General features: G+C 40.5%; 1 protein-coding gene across 4 annotated transcripts in view; it reads left to right on the plus strand.

Annotated features, from left to right (window-relative positions):
• Positions 1-22,064, plus strand: part of WWC2 (WW and C2 domain containing 2) — a 163,585-nt gene that overhangs the window by 81,627 nt on the left and 59,894 nt on the right. For all 4 annotated transcript variants that reach the window (XM_059909637.1, XM_059909638.1, XM_059909639.1 and 1 more), the window contains exons 2-4: positions 4,230-4,339; positions 14,485-14,688; positions 15,451-15,527. In XM_059909637.1, coding sequence (XP_059765620.1) covers positions 4,230-4,339; positions 14,485-14,688; positions 15,451-15,527 — 391 coding nt within the window. The remainder of the gene's footprint in view (positions 1-4,229; positions 4,340-14,484; positions 14,689-15,450; positions 15,528-22,064) is intronic.

Raw genomic sequence — 22,064 nt, forward strand, 5'->3', positions numbered from 1 at the left:
ATTCCTTCCCCGCTCTCTTGGAGCAATTCAGGCGGGTTTGTGTGGGCCGATTCTGTAGCAATCAGAGACCTAGTCGACGATGCGAACTCTGCCTCGAGTTTCAGTTAAACGACGGCAGCAACAGATGCTGTGAAGGAAAAATAACTCTTCAGACCTTTAACATTCAAGCTAAACTGTACATTTGGGAGACTGGAACCGTGGCAAGAGTTTTATTAACCTGAAAATGGTTTTCTCTGTCAAGTGCCATTTCATTTAGTGCAATTAGCACAAACTCGGTTGCAGTTAGCGCAAAGTCGTCGTTTCTGGATGTGTGCTTGCACACACAGCGGTATTCACCGTCGTGTAATCGGGAAGAGTAAATTCATCTGTGTGTGGCGTCTCATGTCACAGGACAGGGATCCATGGCCTGACAATAAATACTGAATGACAGGTTGTATAAAAGAATGATATAATGCCCACAAGGAGAGGAAATACCTTGCACAGTTCAAATTTTGTATGTAAACTGTGGCAAAGTGCTGCAGTAAATTGCCATTTTCTTCACATTAGTCACGGTGCAAAGGAAGACTGTTTTTTAAGCAACGAGTAATCTCTGGAATTTCGCATAAAGACGGTCCGTAATTTCAGGCTTTCTGCATGCTGTTGCTCCTTTGTGGGGAACCAACAAACTCCGTCCATTTTTTACTTCCTTAACATCAAGGGAACACTGACTGTTTCAGAGATTCCTTGTGCAAAACAAGAGGAAGGAATTTAGAAGCTAATCAACATTTCTGCTCACCGTATTTGTTCTAAGTCATGTTTGTTTCTAATTTTGGAATACATCTGTTATTTCTTTTTGTTTCATGTTACTTCTTAGTATATCATAGTAATATGTTTTCTTTATCAGGATAGCAGTATATTTGAGTGATTCATTTTGTTTGGTATCTGAGAATGTTATTCTATTTATGTTTTATAATTTGGATAAGAATTAAAAATTTGAAATTTATAAATATGTATTTAATGGTTTTACTTATTGATAGGGTGTGGAGAAAAGACCTGTATTTATCCAGATACAGAAAATACAGTATTAAATTGATTTTTGCAGTAACACTGCAAGGAAGGTTTTATGTTAAAATTCCAGGAATGGAAACATCTGAATTTTTTTTTTAATTTTTGAATTTTATTTTATTTTTTTATACAGCAGGTTCTTATTAGTTATCTATTTTATACATATTAGTGTATACATGTCAATCCCAATCTCCCAATTCATCCCACCACCACCCCGCCACTTTCCCCCCTTGGTGTCCATATGGGAAACGCCTGAATTTTTAACTGAGTTCACTTATAGATGTAATTCTAGTGTTAGAACAGTGACAGTTAATAAAGTGCTTATTATCTGTTGAACAATAAATAGGAAAAGATGGATTATTTCCAAGTGCAATCCAGTTACCATAACTTGTAATCATAATGCATGTTCTGAAACTTTTGTGACTTCTAATTCTAAAAGTAATAAGTATATTCATATCATAGTCATGCTTAAACATGTTGCTTTGGTGCCAGGACAAAACTTGTGTAATGTCTCTCTTTTGTCATTTATACGTACCATTTCCATGTCTCCTTCTTCTTTATTTCTTTAGGGTGCATGTACCTTTTAGACAGCAGAGATAGAGGAGTTTAAGGAAAGAGAATCGCCAAGCAGAATGATACGCAAGGGGCTTTGTCTAATCAGGTGGTCGAAGCTCAGTCTTACAGACAGAGTATGAAGACAAGGCCACTTTCCATGGTGTGGGAAGGGTTTTTTAAAATAAATTCATGTATTTATTTTTGGCTGCATTGGGTCTTCATTGCTGCGCTTGGGCTTTCTCTAGTTGTGGCGAGCGGGGGCTACTCTTCGTTGCGGTGCGCGGGCTTCTCATTGCGGTGGCTTCTCTTGTTGCAGAGCATGGGCTCTAGGCGCATGGGCTTCAGTAGTTGTGGCTCGTGGGCTCTAGAGCGCAGGCTCAGTACTTGTGGCGCACGGGCTTAGTTGCGGCATGTGGGATCTTCCCAGACCAGGGATCGAACCCATGTTCCCTGCATTGGCAGGCAGATTCTTTAACCACTGCACCACCAGGGAAGTCCCAGGGAGTTTTTGATGTACATAGTATCTAATTCCTTTGTCAAAAGAAAACTTAATTTTCCTGCGCAGTTTTTATGATATAAGGTGGGATTTGAGCATAATTCTAAGAGCCAGTTTTTGGACTCAGATTAAGTTCAAATCGACTCCAGGTTTGCAAAGCGAATATGGCAAATTGCCATATTTGGATGCATTGCTTAACACGTCTGAGATTCATTTCACTCGTCTACTGCATATGGAAGCTTTCCACTTATCAGGCATTACACCCTTTGTTTCTCCTTTAAGCTTCATGATCTCCCCCAGTCCCTACCTTTTTAAAAAATAATAGATTGGAAAACAGGGGCTTTTAAGGTTAATAACCTGCCCCACGTTGTAAGATGGCGGAACAAGCATTTGAATCCAGGTCCCTTTGATCTCAAATTTCAAGTTCTTAACTTCTGAGCCAAATTCTCTAGAATTACCTGGAAAGCTTGATTAAACATACGTTGCTGGGCCCTAGAGTTTCTGATCCTGTAGGCATATACTATACTAGAAGGCCCAAGGATTTGTTTGTAACCAGTTCCCAGATGTGGACGCTGCTGGTCGTGAGCACTAGACCTTGAGAAACACTGCTGTACGTTGTGCTCCCAGACTTGGTTCCTCTGGAGAGTGAAAGAGAGAATTCACGTGTGACGCTTGGATTCATAGTCACTAACATTTATGGATTGCTTAACCATGTCCTAGACACTTTTCTGAGTTAATCCCTTTTCATCCTCCCATTAATCTTAGCAGGTAGTTAAATTGCAGGGGGAAGATAGGGGGTGTGATCACCACTTAAAATGAAGAAAAGGAAACTGAGGTGGAGAGAGTTGCCCAGTCAGGAGGTCTCACAGTGAGTCAGTGTGGTGACTGAGTCAGCCGGTGTTCGTGACGGCCAGGATCCCTGCAGCCGTCTGCAGAAGCGGATTTCACGCTTAGGGAAGGTTGAGAGAAAAGGAGACACTTCTTTCTTTCATCCCTTGGTGTTTTACGTCCTTGGAGAAGGGCTGTTGGCAGGCCACACCTGGGAAGAAAGGGTTTCCCTCCTTTTCATGTTTTTCTCCCAGCGTTCTGAAGGGTACGTGACACAGTTCATTATTCTGATGAGTGATGTGATTCTGGGAATGACCTGTATTTCAGTTGCGCTGTGAAATCGTTGATATTCACTGGCATGGATCACAGAGACTCCAGGTGATTTCATATGTAGGAACTGTGCTGGTGGTGCCGGTGCATTAAATTAGCAGAGATGTCACCTGAAGTTGGTCACCCTACAGCAGGGCGGTCACCAGTCTGTGGTGCTGGCCTGCCTGCAGCTGCTTTAACAGCCAGGGAAAATCTCAGATGCGAAAATGAAGGAAGTGAGAGAGAAAATCAACCCATAATTAACTCTGAAACCTGTACTCTGCTTAGGTAACTAGTTTCCCGATTAGTTTTAAGGCTTAAAGAGAAAGTTTAAGGCAGTTTCAAAAGGTGAGATCACATTGATAATAGAAATACTTTGTGTGTTTGATTCCATTAAATATTTTGTTGAGAGACTGTTAAGGACAGGTATAAAAATATAAGTATAAAAATAAGATCTATTGTTCCTCCTCTCAAGGAGAGCTCTTTGTGGACCTTGCAGTCGAGTTAATATATAGAAGAGCGTCCAAATCTGAAGTTAGTGTAGCCTGATGCATATCTTGTCTTAGAGGTACTGATATGATGATTCCCGTGATGCTGGTGTTCGAATCCTGGGACAAACTTTTCTTTTCACTGAGATGGCTATTTAGCTGCAGAGCTCAAGCTAGATTCCAGCCCTCCTGAACCTCAGCTTGGCGTTCTCCCTGATTTAAGATGGCCTTATTTATTTATTGTACAGATTTACCTCCCAATCTTAAGCTGTGAACTTTCCAAAGGGTATTATGACTTACTGCTACTTTTTTGGATATTCATCTCTGCATTTCAGCCTTGTTGTTTTTTTTCTTTAAATATTTCAAACACAGTAGTGCAAACTCTAGAAACAATCAAGAACAAAAAGGAAACGCAGCCTGGACACTTAGCACGTGGGTAGGGTGCTGGATTTAAACATATGCGGTTGGCTGGAAAGAATCACCTGTACCTTTATTCTGGTTTGTTACAGGCTAACGAAGCCCTTGTCGTTCGCTGACTGTGTTGGTGATGAGCTGCCGTGGGGATGGGAAGCCGGGTTTGACCCTCAGATTGGTGTCTACTACATCGATCACATAAACAGTAAGTTTTCCTCTTTGGTACGAGCAAGCATATCAGAAAATCTTGAGTCATACGAAAGAGTAAACATTTTACAAAGTGAATTTCTTTATTTTAAAGGCCCACTTTCCAGTGACTAATATTTAACTGAAATGTCCGTTTTGGAAGTTGGGGCATATGTGTAGAGTCGGGCTGATGGGGGCAGAGAGGGAGAAGGGGGTCTGGTCTGCCCGTCTGTCTGCCTGCCTGTTAGGGCGTGAGTTGTCTTCAGCGCACGTCTAGGGCCTGTGGAGACCATGAGCCGTCTGTCTCGTCTTCCCATGGCCACTGGGCCTTCGGGCTGGGGTTCCTCCTTTCCTGTCCTTGCCATGGAAAGGGGCGGGCACGGGTGCAGCCTGGTCTAATGGCGCAGCTGCGTGTGTTCCGGTGGGGTCCAGGGAGGGCTGGACACTCACCAGCGACTCTGGAAGACGCAGCTGTAGCTGTGGCGAAAAGACCAGAACCTCGTCTTGTTTCTGTTTCCTGATTTCTTTGTGGTTGGAAGGGGAGCACCTCTCACTGTAATAGCGTTTAGATCTGTCACATCCCTGTCATGGTAAGCCTAGGGCAGAGGATCACTGTGGCTGTAAACAACTTTTTAAAACACGTACTTGAAGTAGTATTTTTTGTATGTTTGTTTATATGGTGTATGTGTTTATATTTCTATTTAGCTCTCTAGCCACCCCTATAAAAAATTTATTCACGTGGTCAAATGTAATACTCACTGATATTCATTTTGCTTATTTCACTTAAAAATAATTATTTTATTTTTATAGGTTCTTAGGAATACATAGTGAATTTATACTCCATTATCTTAATATTCTTAGGTCTATCGTTACATTAAAATTTTATTTAATAAGTACTCATTAATATCTTTAGGAGTAATATCATTATAGAAAAGTGTTTTATTTGATGTTCATTTACGAGTGATGGCTTGCAGCTGCCCTTGTCTAAATATATGATAAAGATTTTTGAGAGGCACAAAAAGCCCATATTTATAGCAGTGATCTCTTAGAAATCTAAGAATGTTAAATATGTGAAATATGTTCACGTCACGTATCGAATTTGTGAAGATACCCTGGCACAGATTCCCTGTCAGTATCTTTCTTTACCTGTGCAAATACTCCTTTCCCGGCGTCACTGGGAGGGTTTCCAGAAGTGATTGGGCTGCTCCACTCTGAAGTGTGCAGAGGCCGAGGGCCATGGGGCGGACGGCCAGTTGGGTGGGAGGGCTGCGTGCGTGCCCCCAAGTGATCTAGTGAGGCTTCAGTGCAAGTGGGTTGAGATGAAGGACTCACTTCCAGTAATTTACACTGAAAGGGGGTGCTCTGCCTCGAAGACCACCAAGCAGGGATAATAAAATGCTCGCCCCACCCGGGGGCAGCCAGAGAGCCAGAGAGGCTGAGTCTTGAGAAGCCCGGTGTGCTGAGTGTTGCTTATGCCTCGGGGCGGGGGGCGTACAGGTAGCAGTGTGAGTAGCTTAGTTGTGGTGGAATAGGTTTGAGGGCTGTGAAATTGTCTAATTCTCACGGGTAGGTGAGATAGAGGGGTTGAAAGGAGCAAGGTCTTGGAGGTATTAAGTCAGTTTTTCAACGAACACACGGATGGTTATTTAAATCTCACTTTTATACGTATTTTATATGGATAAAAGATTAGCTTTTTTTCCTTAAATAATATTTAGGGAACCAGAAACAAACCTTCCTCTCCTGATTCAATGGAAATAAGTTCTCATGGCACCAAAATGAGAAAATTAATTCGCTCAACTTCCCTCCCACTGCCGACAGTCTCTTCAGCTTCTAAACCCACCTCCAGGGCTCTCTGCTTTTTCTCAGTGGAAGAAGTGTTCTTCTGAATCACCCACCCCAACCCCCAAGACCCCGCTTAATAACTTCTATGTCCTATCCTTCTCTCCTAGGTAGTATCTTTACCAGTCATTTTCTGGTTTTAAAAATTTCGCCCACCATTTCAATTTCTAATGGTTCTTTCACTTTAGTATTTAAACACTGGAGACTCTCAAAATGAAACCAAACCAAAACTACCAAAAGAAAAAACAAATAATAACAATCTCTCCCCCGCTCCCTCCCTCCTTCTCACTTTCATTCTCACTCTCTTGCTCACTCCTACTTGAAACAATCTTTCAACCCCAGTCCCTTACCAGCATGTCATCTGTTTTCCCCTTCACCGGGAAACTTACTAAAAAGCCACACACAGTCCCCATGGACTTCACTTCCTCCATTGTTGGCCATGATTTCACACAAAACGCTCTTGCTGAGGTCGCCTGAGACCGCACAAGTGACGGAATCCAAGCGCCCCGGCCTGTCTTCCTTGGTCTTGATCTGAGATCCCTGCGCCACGGGCTATTCCCTCTTGCTCTTTACCCCTTTGGATTTCATGACACCTTCTGTTGGAATTTATTTGGCATACCTGGCTGCTCCTGCCCAGTTTTCTTTTGCCCATCTCTTCTTCACCTGTACCTGGTAGCAGGATTTCTGTAATCGTCTTCTCTTTGCACCCTGCAGATCTCCTTGGGTGATGGCCAAATTTGTCTCTTAGGGCTTGTCCAGAGTTCCAGATGCGTATATTTGATTCCTTACTCTGAGGCCCTTTCCAGTCTGCCCCGCTGGCCTCCATTTTCATCTCCTGCCCTGTCCTTCCCTGGCACAGGACAACGCTCCAGCTGTGCCTTGTGCTTCCTTGGCTTTCTGCCTTTCTTTGCATTTGTTGGTTCTAGCCCTGGTCACTCTCTGCCCAGCCCCCAGGCCTTCCCTTTCGGCCGACTGCCATATCCTTCTAGGGTCCGTCCGCTCAGTCCGTCTGCCCACTGTTTCCCAGAGGCCTTCTCTGGCACCTGACCCTCCACCTTGCAAGTCCCCACCGCATTCTGAATTAGTTACCCTGTGCAGGTATTTCTTAGTACCAGGTACTTAACGATTTTACAATAGCACTTGTTATATTGCATTTAAATTATTTATTTGTATGTTTTTCCTCGCTAAATTGTGATCTTCTTGTGGACTGCATCTTTATTTTTCTATCTTTGGGTGCCTAGTATGATGATAAACTCTTACATGTTAGAACAAAGAAGAGCTTTACTGTTTAACTCACAGATTAAAAGCTTTCTGGTTGTTTTTAAAGAAGTTGAAGTGCATTATGCTTCAGAAAGCACTATTCTGAATACTTCAAATCTTGATTATCAGAACATAAATGTTTAAGTCTCGCATTTTGCTTTGGTACAGTAATGGTACCCCAGTGGCCTGGTGGATTTACTGTGCCCTAAAGTGCCCCAATTACCCACAGCAAGTAGTTTTCCCACTAAAAAGGATCTGGTCTGTTATCTCATTAATCTTAAAGACATTCCTGTGAAGTAGTTAGGGAGCAAATTGTATTATCTTCTCTTAACAGCTGGTCTACACATATGTTGTGTCTTGACATTGTATAGTTTCAGCATTGTCTTCTCCTTATTTCAATAAAAAAATGAAATTAAGACTGCTTGGCTGTTTAATACTATTTCTATGTAACGCTGTTAAATATCTAGAAGTAGAAGTTTTTTGTTTTTTTTTAGAGTTTATTCTTTTTTTTAAATTAATTGATTAATTAATTAATTTATTTTTGGCTGTGTTAGGTCTTCGTTTCTGTGCGAGGGCTTTCTCTAGTTGCGGCGAGCGGGGGCCACTCTTCATCGCGGTGTGCGGGCCTCTCACTGTCACGGCTTCTCTTGTTACGGAGCACAAGCTCCAGACGCGCAGGCTCAGTAGTTGTGGCTCACGGACCTAGTTGCTCCGCGGCATGTGGGATCTTCCCAGACCAGGGCTTGAACCTGTGTCCCCTGCATTGGCAGGCAGATTCTCAACCACTGTGCCACCAGGGAAGCCCTAGAAGTAAAAGTTTTGACCTTGACAGTGATAGTTATTTTAGGCCCTAAGTGTTTTGTGATAGAATTCACCTTTTAGTGGCTGTGTGTGCGGAGTCGAGTCGGGGTGTAGATATTGATGGGGGTGTTTGTAACTAACTAGAAGGTAATTATGAAGTACTGTTTGTAAGGTTTTGATATTATCACTACAACCAGAAGCAAATCACTTTTTGATAGGGTCAGAGTTGTACCTTAACTTTTTTGTCTTTTAGTAATTAAGGTCTTATTTACATATAAGAAAATGCACAGATTTTAAGTACGTATTTCAATGAATTTTGACAAATGTATACTCCTTTGTAGTTGCCAACCAATCAAGATATAGGATATTCTCACCCCGCCCCCAGAAAGTTCTTTCCTGTCCCTTGCCAGTCACCCACTCCCCACTGCTGCAAATTGTTTTGATTTCTATCATCACACCTTAGCTTTGCCTGTTCTAGAATTTCATATAAATGGAGTGTGTGTTCAATTTGTGAACGGAATCTTTTACTCACGGTATTTTTAAGGAATATACTACTGATACACACACTATCACAGATGAATATTCATTGTACACATATCTGACAAAGGACCTGTAGCCAGGATATATAAGAACTCCTGGAAATCAACATTAAAAGGACAAACAAACCAATTTAAAAACAGGCAACAAACTTAAATAGACAGTTCTTCAGCTCTCCCCTCTCATCTTTCCCCATGCTGTCTCGGAGAGATTGGACGGTGTGTACTTCATATTACCCTGAACCAAACTCCTCTGTATTAGCTTTGAAGCAACACATGTGTTCAGGTTTGATGAAAGTTCCTCAGGTGTATATACTATTTAATATGGAGTTGTTTCTTTTAGGAGAAACGAAATAAATTTTTGACCCTTCTACTTCATCTCTGTCTTATTTCATCCTTTATGTTTTCCTAGGAGGATAAACTGTTAAGATATTTTATAAAGAAAAAATTTAGATACTTAAAATATCCAAGTACAACGTATTATGCTGGTAGCGATACTAACTCTTATTAGTTCGCATCACTGATAAGTGATAATTTACATATTTCATATAGTTGTCAAGTTCAGGGACCTCTTCTTAGTCACGGTCATCCGTCTCTTCCCCCTGGATGTAGAGTTGACATAGATAACTACGCCTTTCTTCTTAAACCTGTTGTTTTCCTCACTTCAGACTGTTCCTTCTTTCTCTCCTCATTTGCCCCATATTCCTTTTGAGAGTCCCTGTATCCTGTCACTCCCCGAAGATGTGGCCTTACCCGCCTCCCCCAGCATGCTGTCCTTGATCTACAGCAGCACCATCCTTTGCCATTACTATGTGAATGACCCTTCTATCTGTCTTTCTGACTCTGATTGTCCTAATATTTGTCAAACATTTCCAGCTGTAGGACACTGCTACCTATTTTGCCATTGAAACGTCAAAACAAACACGTACAAAATGGGATTCTCCAGTTTTCCCTTTGACTTGATTATTTTTCGAAACATAGTCCTCATGGTTCCTGAGTTGAAAAATGCAGAATCATCTTGTCAATTCTTGTTGATTTTTTCCTCTATATTTTCAGATTTGCTCCTTTAGCCTCATTTTCACTGCCATTTTCCTAATTCAGACCCTCATTGCCTTGTGCCTTTTGTTCCTTTCCCTTTAAAAAATATTTTTTAATAGAAGTAATAGATGTGTTAGGAGAAAAGTAGAAAATGTGGGTAAATAAAAGGAAGAAATTATCTATATTCATACTACTCAGAGATAATCCAGTATTCTAAATCTTGTAGTGTGTATCCTTCCAGACTTTTTCATATTGATATACACACAAACACACACACACACACACACACACACACACACGAGTGTTCAATATATTGTATACATCAAGTGGGATTATATCACATACATACAGTTTTATAAACTGCTTTTTTTTACTTAATGTATAACCTTTCATCCAAAAAATTGTCTGCACAATCATATCAACTCTTTTGATAATAGAACCTCACATTTCTCTCAGATGATCTTCCTAAAATATAGCTAAGATCCTTTCACGCCCTTACTTGGAACCTTTCTACCGCATACTGTTGCTTACAAAATGAGTTTCCTATTTATTAACCTGACGTTCGAGACACCATCTAGTTCCTCTTGGAGTATTGGGGAAGAAGTGAGAAAGTAGAGCAGAATTCTAGTACCACCATCACTAGCAGAACAAAGGAGAACAAGTAAAGCACCGTATCCATTCTGAAGGGCGTGGCTGCAGCTACTTAGACAAGGCGCTTTAAGCTGACAACCCAAAGGCTGAGTGAGTTAACAGGCCTGGAGAACACGGGGATGGGGTAGGCTTTGGGAGTTTGCAGGAGAAACTGCCTGGAAGAAGGAAGACCCACAAGTAAAGCCAGAGGTCTGAAGAGGCCTCAGGAAGCAGGACTTAATGAAGGAAAGAAAAGAAATTCAGCGCGGCTGAGGCTGGTGTGAATGAGGCTGGGGAAAACGGCTGGAGCGGCAAACAGGGGGTTTGGTCCTTGAAGGGCCTCTTGTCTGGGACCTTTCAAAGCCCTTCTTAATCACTGCCTGTTCCATGGGACCTTACTTTTTTAGCCAGAGGAAACTCCCGTGTCTCTAAACTTCTGTGGCACTTGACCTTTCTCTCCTCGGGGCTCTCACCATTTTCTACCGTATAAAACAGTTGTTGTCGTTGTTGTTTTAATTCCTGTGTCACAACTTCTTCTATACTTTGTAATTTCTTTGGAAGGAGGGATCATACCTGAACATCTTGTTTTCCCTAGTGCATGCAGTAGATACTCAATTGTCTGTAGCACAAACAGATAAGTAAACATAGCAGATAGTTTCTATAAAGGAAGATAAGGAGAGTTACTCATATTCTTTCATTCATTCTTCCTGAGCATAGCAGAAAGAATAGAAACGTGCATGAGAGACAGAAATAATATTCCTTTGAAGAGTCTAATGTTATCTCCCCTGATAAGCTCTTGTAACTCACAACGTGTTCTCTATCTATAAAGTTCCACATCTATAAAACTGATGGAATGTGAATTCCCTTGAGGTGTGTGACATTTTAACAGTATGTGATATATTACTTCTTTCCTATAGTAGACAACATGCAAATTATATTGCATTATAATACAGTGATCTCCCAAGGCCACCAGGTCTTAATAAAAAAATACCACATTTGTATAATATACTTTTTTGAGTATTTACGTTTAATAAATATTCTTCACAGATCTATTCAGCAAATATAACTGATGGAGATGAAGCACAGTCTTGCTTTATGAAGGTTTCTTCAAAGGTGCCTCTGGGAACCCACTTTTGTAGTTCATATTTGAATGGGGCAGTATATTGGAAATGTCAGCGTGTCCTGCTGAGTCTCTTGTAGCATCCAGTATTTAAACCAGTCGACTGGAGTGTTTCTGCTGATGTACCCAAAACAAATGCTGATAGTTTATTATTATTATTATCATTGTACTTTATTCATTTAAGTGTCAGTCAGTGTTACTTTCAGGGTTTGGTGGCAATTTAGCTGTTGACAAGCATTTTATTGAAAGTATGCCAGTTCGCCAATATGTAGGGAAATATGATTAGGTAAAACCTCTAAAGATATTGAGAGAGAACTGGGAGTACGTATCTTGCTATAGCTATTATAATGTGTAAACACTTCAAGTTTTTCATGTACATTTTCAATTTGTATCATCTCTTTATTTGGTTAGTTTCCTAGTTATATATCTCACTGTAACAGGTTGCATTTATTATCTCGCTGTTTCTGCGGGCGCTGAAGCCAAGCAAGGCTGAGCCAGGTCCTCTGGCTCCAGGTCTCTCACAGGGTGTCCTCACGGTGTGAGCCAGGCTGCGTGACCCCCGGCATGACCGGAGGAGGCCTGCTTCCAGGCTCAGTCGTGTGGTGGCTGGCACGATTCATTCAGTTCCTCGTCGGCTGCCGGCCAGTCGCCCCCCGCATTCCTTGCTACGTGCATAGGACGGCGTGTAACCTGGCAGTTGGCTTCACTAGAGCAGAAAAGCCAAGGAGGGCCCGGCAAGACGGCGGTCACAGCCTCTTGTAACCCAGTCTCCAGTGACACCCAGTCTCCCTGTGCTCTTCGTTCGAAGCGAGTCACTCACTCTAGCCTGTATTCAAGGGTGTGCACACTAGGAGGTGAGGACTATTGTGGGTCATCCACAGTTAAGACCATAAATTTCTGTTTGTTAGAGGATGAATTCTCTGTACTTTGAGTCAGTTTGCATTCGTATATAGAAATATTGGAAATGAATGTAAATATTACATGTTTGGATAGCCAGAGACCTGAGTTATAAGGAACATTTAAAATGGAGACGTTTAGGCTCTTATTGGCTGATCAGTGTCTACTCTCCGTGTTACCCAGACGCCGAGCCTGCCCCTTGTGACGAGGCCCTTGAAGATTCTTGGCTGGGGGGCTGTCTGTCCAGCGCTGCCCCACTCCTGCATATCTTCTTTGGACATTGACTCTAGCGTATTTTTCCCCACAATTACATGAGATTTGCCTCTTTTGCACATTGAAGTATTTACATCTTTAAAAATTAGTGTTCCGAATACTTACTACTTTAGAGAAAGCACTGACGTTTTTGCTAACCGAAGGGAGGGCTGTAGGTCTGAGGCAGTGGTGGTGGTGCCTCTGGCTGACCCGGCCTCCCTTGGCCCAAAGGGGACCCAGGCTTAACGTCTGAACCACTGTAGTGTTATCACTTCTCCCTGGAGACCAGGTTAAACATTTCCAGGGCCAGCCTGGCTGCTGGAGATAATTGTGGTCACAGCAGATCGTCTCCTATCATTCTCTGGGTTTTGACTCACTGGAGTCCTTAGAGGCAACCAGAAATACCGAGTTGGGGTACATTAAGGTTGAGAGTCACACACAAAGCATTTTAAAGACAGTACACACCACTGGACATTCCAGCAAATTGAGAAGTTAATTATCCGATCCTAACTTGTCAGGAAGAGGTAGGTCCTCATGTTCATGCAGTGGCCAGCCCGTATGACCCATCTGTCTTGATTGTACCTGGGATTTAATTTCTAGAGGTGGCTGAGTGACAACACAAAGAGGTCAGTGCCATCGAAAGAAGTTGTACTACTTACAGTTCCCAAGAGAAGGGGGCCACATCACACCATGCAGGGCCACGTGGGGAAGCACCTGGGTCTGTCAGGAGGCAGAAGGGGCGAAGGGGAAAGCATGGGCCAGAGCCTTTATTTTGGTTCCCTCTGGGAGGAGTGGGTGAGGCAGGGGAGGCAAGTTTGAGCAAGTTTAGGATGGGATGTTTTGAATAATTCATAATTCCATGCAGGAGGCAGTATGTGAGCTGTTGCAGAGCACAGACTCTCAGGCACAGCCGCTCATGGGAATCACTGGAGGAGCTTGTAAACCTGCCATTGCCTGGGTTCCACCCTCAGAAACTCTAAATGGTCTGGGATTTATTTTAGAGCTCTCTAGGTGATGCTGGTGTGCAGAAGTGCAGAACCAAGAACTGTGCGTTAGGGTGTTCTCCTTAACCCGTGACCGCGGTTTGGTCTTTTTGTTTGTTTGTTTTAAAATTTCTGAGCCATTATGGACTAACTGATATTTTTATAAAATGACAATAAAAATGAATTAGAAAAGTTGAAAAAAATGCGAAATGCAAGCCCCAGTATTATTATTATTAGAGTCAACAGATATACAATAACTGTATGAAATTGCTGTAAACATTTCAAAATGTTTACTCTTGATACCTGTACTTATCGTCACAGACACGTAACAGAGTTCACGGACCGGCGCTGGTCTGCAGACCACACTTTGAGTACTGCTGATGTAGAGGGCAGCCCGGCAAGAGTCCTGTACTGAGTGAACAGAAGCATGGGAAGCAGGTTGGGTTCAGATCATACAGGGCCATAAAAGCTTGGCTTTTATTCTGAAGGTCCTGGGGATCCAGAGAGTTCTTGAAAGGAAGGACCTGAGCACAGCCCTGTTGCTGTGCTTACTTAGGCAACATTGTGTCTGAGGGATTGGCAATGAGGATAAACTGCTAACAAGGACCTGAAAGGGGCAGGGATGGGGAGGCACTGGGTAAACTAAAACAGAAACTCTATCACACTTCTGGAGGGGTCACTTCCTACCACTAATAAACTACTTAAAGGAGGTAAGAAATAAAGATGGCTACTTTCTTTAAAGCTTAAATAAAAAATAAAAAAAACCATCATTAAATTCTGAAAAATAACCCACCTAATATACTTTCAGAAACCACACAGATTGAAGACCCAAGGAAACAATGGAGGGGGGAACAGGAGAAAATGCTCAAGGACTATCTGTCCGTGGCTCAGGATGCCCTCAGGACGCAGAAGGAGCTGTACCACGTGAAGGAGCAAAGACTGGCCCTGGCCCTGGATGAATACGTCCGGTTAAACGACGCCTACAAGGAAAAGTCGAGCTCTCGCACCAGCTGTAAGTACAGCGTGGCTGTTCAGACCTGAGAAATGGGGACCAAGTCGTAGGTAATAGAAGGCCACTTGGGTTTCTGTGGGACTTTGTTCTGAGTCCTGTTCCTTCCCGGGCAGGAAGAGTCCCTCAGAGCCACGTGAGGCCGAGGGCACACATCAGATTTCTCAGTAAAACCCCTCGACCCCATTCCAGATAAAAGTCTCCTCACTGGGGGATTAATGTTTACCATTTCAGATCAGGGCAAGTAATTTGGCCCTTGTGCTACTCTTGTACAATGTTTGCAGTGGGACTAAACTAAAACTGGAGCTGTTAACTAGAATGAAGTTTCTGTTGAACACCTGAGTTGACCGACCTCTCTCTCATCTCAGAAATTGATAATCTGGAGCTGGCCTTGTTTAAAGAAGCATCTGTGATGGGCCCAGAAGTTCTACTTAAATTACAAGTTTCTGGATAATGCAAAGCTCTGATAAACTGGGTCTGCAATAAGATTCTCTAAGATTTTATCCATAGATATAAAATTCAGAGGAAAATGAGGCACTGGGGTCTTTATAACATTCCTTTTTCTTGAAAAAAATTATAAAGGTTTGAAGATGACTTTTTATATTTAGGTGTCTGATGAATGACAGTAAAGGAGTTATAAAGTTAAGTAAGTATCCACAGAAGCATGTAAATCTTGTTGTTTTTAGAGTTTGTAAATTCCAAGTTGACAACTAGTTATGCAACTTGTACAAGTTACTTTTTTTTTTTCTTTTTTCCCTTTGAAAGTATTCTCAGGATCTTCATCCAGTACTAAATATGACCCTGATATCTTAAAAGCTGAGATCTCCACTACGCGATTAAGGGTAAGACTTTTTTATTGTGGTTCTTCGTGGAACGTATGCATAGAATCTGGAAGGGGCCTTTGTGGTCATCTGCCCTCTCCATTCAATGCAGGAACCCTTTCAGTTACCCTCGATGGGTAGTTTTTCTGATTTTGTTAGAACATGTGAGTGATTGAGATTGTTCTTTCTGTTGAGAAAGAGTGTGTTCCTTTTCTGGGCAGTTTTATTATTTGCAGTTAGTATACTGCATGAAAATTTGAGTCTGGAAAACTTACTTTTCCTTATTGTGCTGAAATACACGTGCAGAGTTGAGCCTAGTTGCTCCTTCATCGGACAACCTAATATTTCAGGATGCCCACGGCTCACATCACCACGTCACTTCCTTTTCTAGGTCAAATTTTCCTAGTGCCTCACACTTCCTCATGGGTTGTTTGCTGATCTTTACCCTAAATCTTTTTGACCACACTGCTGTTAAGGTCACAGCTTGTTTACCCTTGATTTTTGGAGTCTTACAGACTGTTCACCAAGTAAACAAACTCATGCAACCAATACATAGGTCATGAAAGAGATTATTGCCATGACCCCCGAAGCCCCCATGGTATCCCCTCATCATCATCCTTCTCCCTGAAGGTGACACTAGGTGACCTTTATTGGCAATACTCTAAGTTGATTTTCTGCCTGCTTTGAACTTTGTGAAATTGGAATGCTACCCCATGGATTACTGATGGCTTCTTTTGTTCAACATTTTGAGATTCATCTACATTCACTTTTATTGCTGTAAAGCAGTCCACTTTCGTATAGATACCATGAATTCTTTATTTCTTCTACTGTCTATGTACATTAGAGTTTATTCGAACTGCTGGTAATTAAAAATTATGCCTTAGTGTACGTGTCTACTACACATGTCTTTGGGTGCACAGATGTACACATTTTTGTTGGTTATGCACCCAGGAGTGGAATTGCCGTGTCAAAAAATATACATAGCTTCAACTCAAGCAGATAATGACACACGGTTTTGGGCCTTGTTACTTTCTAATATCTGCCCTTAAAGCTCTAAATTACTTTCTGCGCATGGCTTTTGCCTACATCCCATAGGTTTTGAATTTTGTATTTTTATTATCAATCAGTTCAAAATATTTTCTGATTTCTTTATGATTTCTCATATGAGTGTATTGCTTAATTTTTAAACAGTTTAGGATTTTCTTATCTTTTATTATTGGTTTCAACTTAATTCCACTGTGTATTTTTTCAATTCTAAAATTTCTATTTATTTTTTGTTTCTAGTTACTTGCCCAAATTCTGCACATTGATATAATAATTTTTTTGAACGAAATAATCACAGTTACTTGAAAATTCCATGTCTTAATTAGTATAATATCTAGATTTCCTGTATGTTGGATTCTTCGGTCTGTTATTTTTCTCTTGATTTTTGGTCAATATTTGACATCTCACAGCTGCTTACTTTTAATTAAGAGCCATATATTATGTATGAAAGAGAATAAAGATCATTTGAGGTTTGGGATGATCTTGTTATCCTTCAAAGAGGATTTAGTTTTGCTTCTTACAGGCAGTGAGTCCAGGGGTAGATAGTTCTAATTCAGTCAGGGTTTGAGTTTTCTGAATTCTGGGCTTCATTCATTTTTCTCAGAGTGGGTCTATTTCCAGTCCACTCTTCCTCTTAGGGCGGAGCTTTTCAGAATCCCAGTTGAACTCCTGGGCTGTTTCCTGAGGGTCCCTTTGCGGGATTGAGGCTGGACTCCAGTCTCTCCCCGAAGCCTCTCAGCTCTGTGGGACAGCCAGTGCTTTTCTGTGTGTCAGGCTCTCTCAGTCACTACATTCCCCCGGCTTTTCACTTTCCCTACACATATGCAAATGCCTCAAAAGGAAAAACAGTGCCAAGTTGGGATCTTGACTATGGGCTTCCCTTACTTGCCTTAGTCGTTCGCCAGTGTCTTCAAATAGATGTTCTTTTTTGTTTTGTTTTACCTCACAACTTTTCTATCGTTCTCAGAAAAAGAGTGTGAAAAAGTTCGTCTATATACCTCTCTTCAGTCTGGATTTCTGGGTTTCACTTATGGAAGTCATTGTTAGAAGTGTTCTTTTCTACCGTAAACAACCCTTACTCTGTCAAGCCACCTTTATTTCTCTGTACGTTCCTTAAGAATCTCATGGGCTGGTTTGTGGGATGCCTTACTGCTCCGTGTCTACCATGTGTATACATTTCTGTGATCTGCTAGGCAGATACCTTATCTAAAAACGGGGGGGGGGGGGGAGAATGAAGGTATTTTGTCAAAACTTACTCTTGCTAAACTTCAGTATTCCCTTGAGCTGTGCACTTCTCAAGAAGTTATTACTTATTATTACTGCCCTTGGAAATTTTAACCATTTTTCACAATTCTTTTCTTTGTAAGACATATTGTAAATGGACTACCTCAACAGGCTGTCATAATCTGTCCATTTAAATGCTATTTTAGGAAAGATGCAAACTAAGGGAGGGATTTAAAATCAAAAGTACATATAGGATATCTCACACAAATAACTGTTAGAAGGAAATGGAGCCCCATCTCACTGGGGGAGATCCCAGAAGATCCCAAGTAGCCCTGTCCCCCAGACATGTCTCCTAATGCAGCAGAATCCCTCAGATAAAGCTTATTTTGTGCCAGGTTTAACGTGCTCTTAATATCAGAAGCCTGTGTTTCATGTGTATGGCATCACTGTGGGACCACAAAGGTGAGCCAGGAAGAAGTGCCTTCCCCACGAAAGTGCTTCCCTCAAGAAGAGGTAGAAGACATTCATAATAACTGTAATGAAAGATGAGAGCATCTCTTCCATTAGCGAACAGGCACTTGTTTAACACTTCCTGTCAGTGCAAATGCCTTTTTATAGAAACACTTCCTTAGCACATTGGCCCTTGTGGTCCATGCTCTATTGTGATGTTTTGAGCTGTGTCATGGTTTGAACATGGCGGGGCAGATGATTCCCTCTCTCTGCCATTTGAGCACTTTTTGGCCAGGTGGCTCTTTGAGAAGGCCCCAGCCATTCAGAAATGGCAGGATAACTTGAGCAGAGTTTCATGGATTTTGATAACCTAGCTTTTCTTGGCTTGCCTATCCTGTAGAATCCCTGCATATACTAGTCCCTTTCACAAAGTAATGCCGCAGAAATAGTAACTCATGAATTAGCTAACTCTTCATTGCTGTGGTGTCTCAGGGGACCTGCCTGCATTTTTGGTCATAGTAACGATTTTTCAGACGCAGCCAAGCACTGGCCTCATACTTCATTATTTTAATGTAACAATATTAGTAGGTGTGCTTCATTTATTTTATTGAATTACAGCAAATGGGTCAAGTATTTGAGAATCAGGTATTTAGGAACATCTGTCTAAAGCATCCGTTTTGTATTATTTTATATTATGGTCATAGGTATTGGTGATCATTGGGCTTTAGTTTCCTCCTCGGGTTAATGGGATAACAGTATTTCCTGGCATCTTATTCCTAGTTGTTGAAGTGGAGAAATGAATAAATTAATGCTCTTTTAATAATATATTCATAACTTTTAGAGGTGGGTGTTTTAATTTCTTGAGAAAATCTATTTTTTTAGGAAGAGGAATGTAAAAAATTTTACGCCAAAATTTATTATTTTATTTGTTCATTATATATACTTGGGATAAGGAATGGAGTATCTTATACAAACTCAACCTTCAATTCAATTGATATTTTTAAAAATTTATATCCCAGATTACAAATAGGTGAGATTTGGTGAAAATTGGATGTAGAAAATTTTTGGTGAATTTTGATTAAGTTTTTACTATTGTTTATCAAACTGAAATAAAATGTTGGAAATGTAAAGGTATAAATTTCTTTAGAAATATAAATGTATTTGAGAAATTTATTGAGCACCGCAGCATATGATCTGATGTAACTTTTAATTTTGTCAAAAAGGAAACAAACACTCCTTTGGTTAAATTATTTGCTCTCCACGCCAAATACATGGCTGGTTAGTGGGCATTGCTGTTGATAACAGGGTGCTGTCTTTATTCTCACATATATTTATCCCCACATTGTTAATATGAATTCACTTTGAATTATTTTTAGCAACGATGATGGACTTAGAAAAGCCATCCACAATCTCACCTGTTTGCAGTCTTGGGCACAGATTTTAAAAGAATGGCTATTGAATGTAAGGGTTAGTTTGTAACTGTGAATGGAGTTAGCTCATGTGCACATCAAACTATGACACTTTAACCAGTGATGTAACTAACATACAAAAGTCATAGCAGTGTGCTTCAGATGAAAAGAAATATGCCTTCTGAGAATGCAAATTGCTACAAATAAGGATTGTCTCTTGATTAGACATGAGTGATGTCTTTATACTTAGCTTACATCCCAAGTTCTTTCAGTTCCAATTTCCTGATCTCAGGGTTTTGAAGGAGATAGAGCAATACTGATTTGCAGTAGCAAACTGTACATCTTCTTTTAAGATGTCCAGAAATGAATTTATGTTGTAGTTGGTGTTGGGTTTGAAAATAGTACAACAGTCTTCGTGAAGTTTGAATGAAATGAAGAATGATATGACTTGATTCACCTTCACTAAAGAAAAGAAGCAAGACTGAAAGAGAAAATGGGAGAGAGATACTCTACTTAATGCAAGAACTGGTCTTATCTCTGTTAAGACATGCTAATAACTGGAAATGATTAAATTTCATAGCACGGTAGTGTTTTTTTTTCAAAAAGCATACTCAGTAGAGTGAAATTATAACACGTAATCACATTTATTGATTTCATAATGTTTTGGTTCTCTCTTTCTTTCTCTCTAATGATCTTGGTCTCCTTTTCTAGCTTTGAAGGGTACCATACTGCAGGCTAAATAATTATACGTCAAAAGAAATTCTTCATCAAAATTGTGTTGCTGGGGGAGGAGGTATTTAGTTTCTCCTCACTTGGGTGAACTACTGTCTCAGTCTCTCTGGTCATGACTTCCAGACTTCTCCATCTTCACTCATAAACACCCTCATATCCATAATGCTCATAGCATTTTACAAAATCAAATGCAATTAACTTCTTCTGTGAGAGAATGTACAGTCTAAGCAGACAGGAACAGGGAATAAGGATTCCTAAAAATCAATTTTAAATGATTCTATGAAGCCTGCAATACTCATTCTCTCATTTTTTTTGAAGGACTGTGGGAGTTAAGCTCTGTGGAACTGTGTGAGATAAAGATATTATAATGAACACACTCAAACCAACACCTCGTTATATTTCGATACTTTTCCTTGACATAGACCCAATAAATACATTGACCTAGTATGTTCATGTTAAATTTTGAGAGAATCAGCCTCTTGAGGCCACGACAATGAAGTTGTGAGAGGAAAAAAATAGCTATTTATACTACATACATCTCTTATGAAGTTAAACATACACTTAAAATGTTACCCAGCAATCCCACTTGTAGGTATTTTTACACAAGAGAAATGAAAGCATATACTCAAAGACTTGAGTGTAAACATTCACAGGAGCCTTACTCTTGCTAGCCCAAACCTGGAAACAGCCTTCAGGTTCACAAGTGACTGAATGGGTAAATAAATTGTGGTATATCCATAAAATGCAATCAAAAGGAACAAGCTGCTAATACTCATGACGTGGATGAATTTCACAAGCGATGTGATAAGTGAAAGAAGCCAGTCATGAAGACTACTTACTGCTGTGCTTCCATGTGTACGAAATGCTTGAAAAGGCATAACTGACAGAAAGCAGGAGAGTGTCTGCTAGGAGCCAGGTGGGGATGGACAACACAGGGGCATGAAGAAATTACCTTACTTATTGGTTCTAATAATTACTCATTTAAATCTTTTCCTCCCGCATAGAAAATGATCACTTATTCACTTTTATTGCTGTTATAATTTATTATAAACTATTTATAATGAAATTCACCAAATTTAAAAGTACAATATGATGAGTTTAGACAAATATATATATTTTTTGAAGTTGATTTCAGTCACCCTCTTTTCTCTGTATGTAACTATTCATAAAAACCAGGTTGTTTATAGAGGTCTTCATCTGACTTTTGTATCTTTTATCCTGATGGTAGACTTGAACAAAATTCTTGGCCCGTATAAATTGCTAATTAGATGTAGAGATTACGAGATCTAGTTTTGTTTTTTTTTTCTTAGTGGGGAGTAGAATTCATCATGGTTGGTATTACATTATCTCCCTCAGGCATACAATGTCCCATTTTTCTTTTTAATTATAGTAATAGTCATTCATGATCATCGTCTAGGTTATTTCATTAAGGATTACAAAATGATGATAGTCTAATTATATTATTCCTTATTTATTTATTTGTTGGGATACTTCTATAAAGTGAAATTCCACACCCCCCAACTGCTACTTGTTATTTGCTTACCCTCAGCTCATATTGGAAAGATGAATAAATATTAGATTATTTTCCTTTTAAAAAAAAAAATTTCAAATGATGAGCTATGTCCTAGCATCTGTTAGAGATGACCAACAGAGTTGAATTTGTTTGTTTAAGTATCACTGTGTGATCACGAATTTAAAC

Source organism: Balaenoptera ricei, chromosome 21, assembly GCF_028023285.1.
Source record: "Balaenoptera ricei isolate mBalRic1 chromosome 21, mBalRic1.hap2, whole genome shotgun sequence".
Classification (NCBI taxonomy): Eukaryota; Metazoa; Chordata; class Mammalia; order Artiodactyla; family Balaenopteridae; genus Balaenoptera; species Balaenoptera ricei.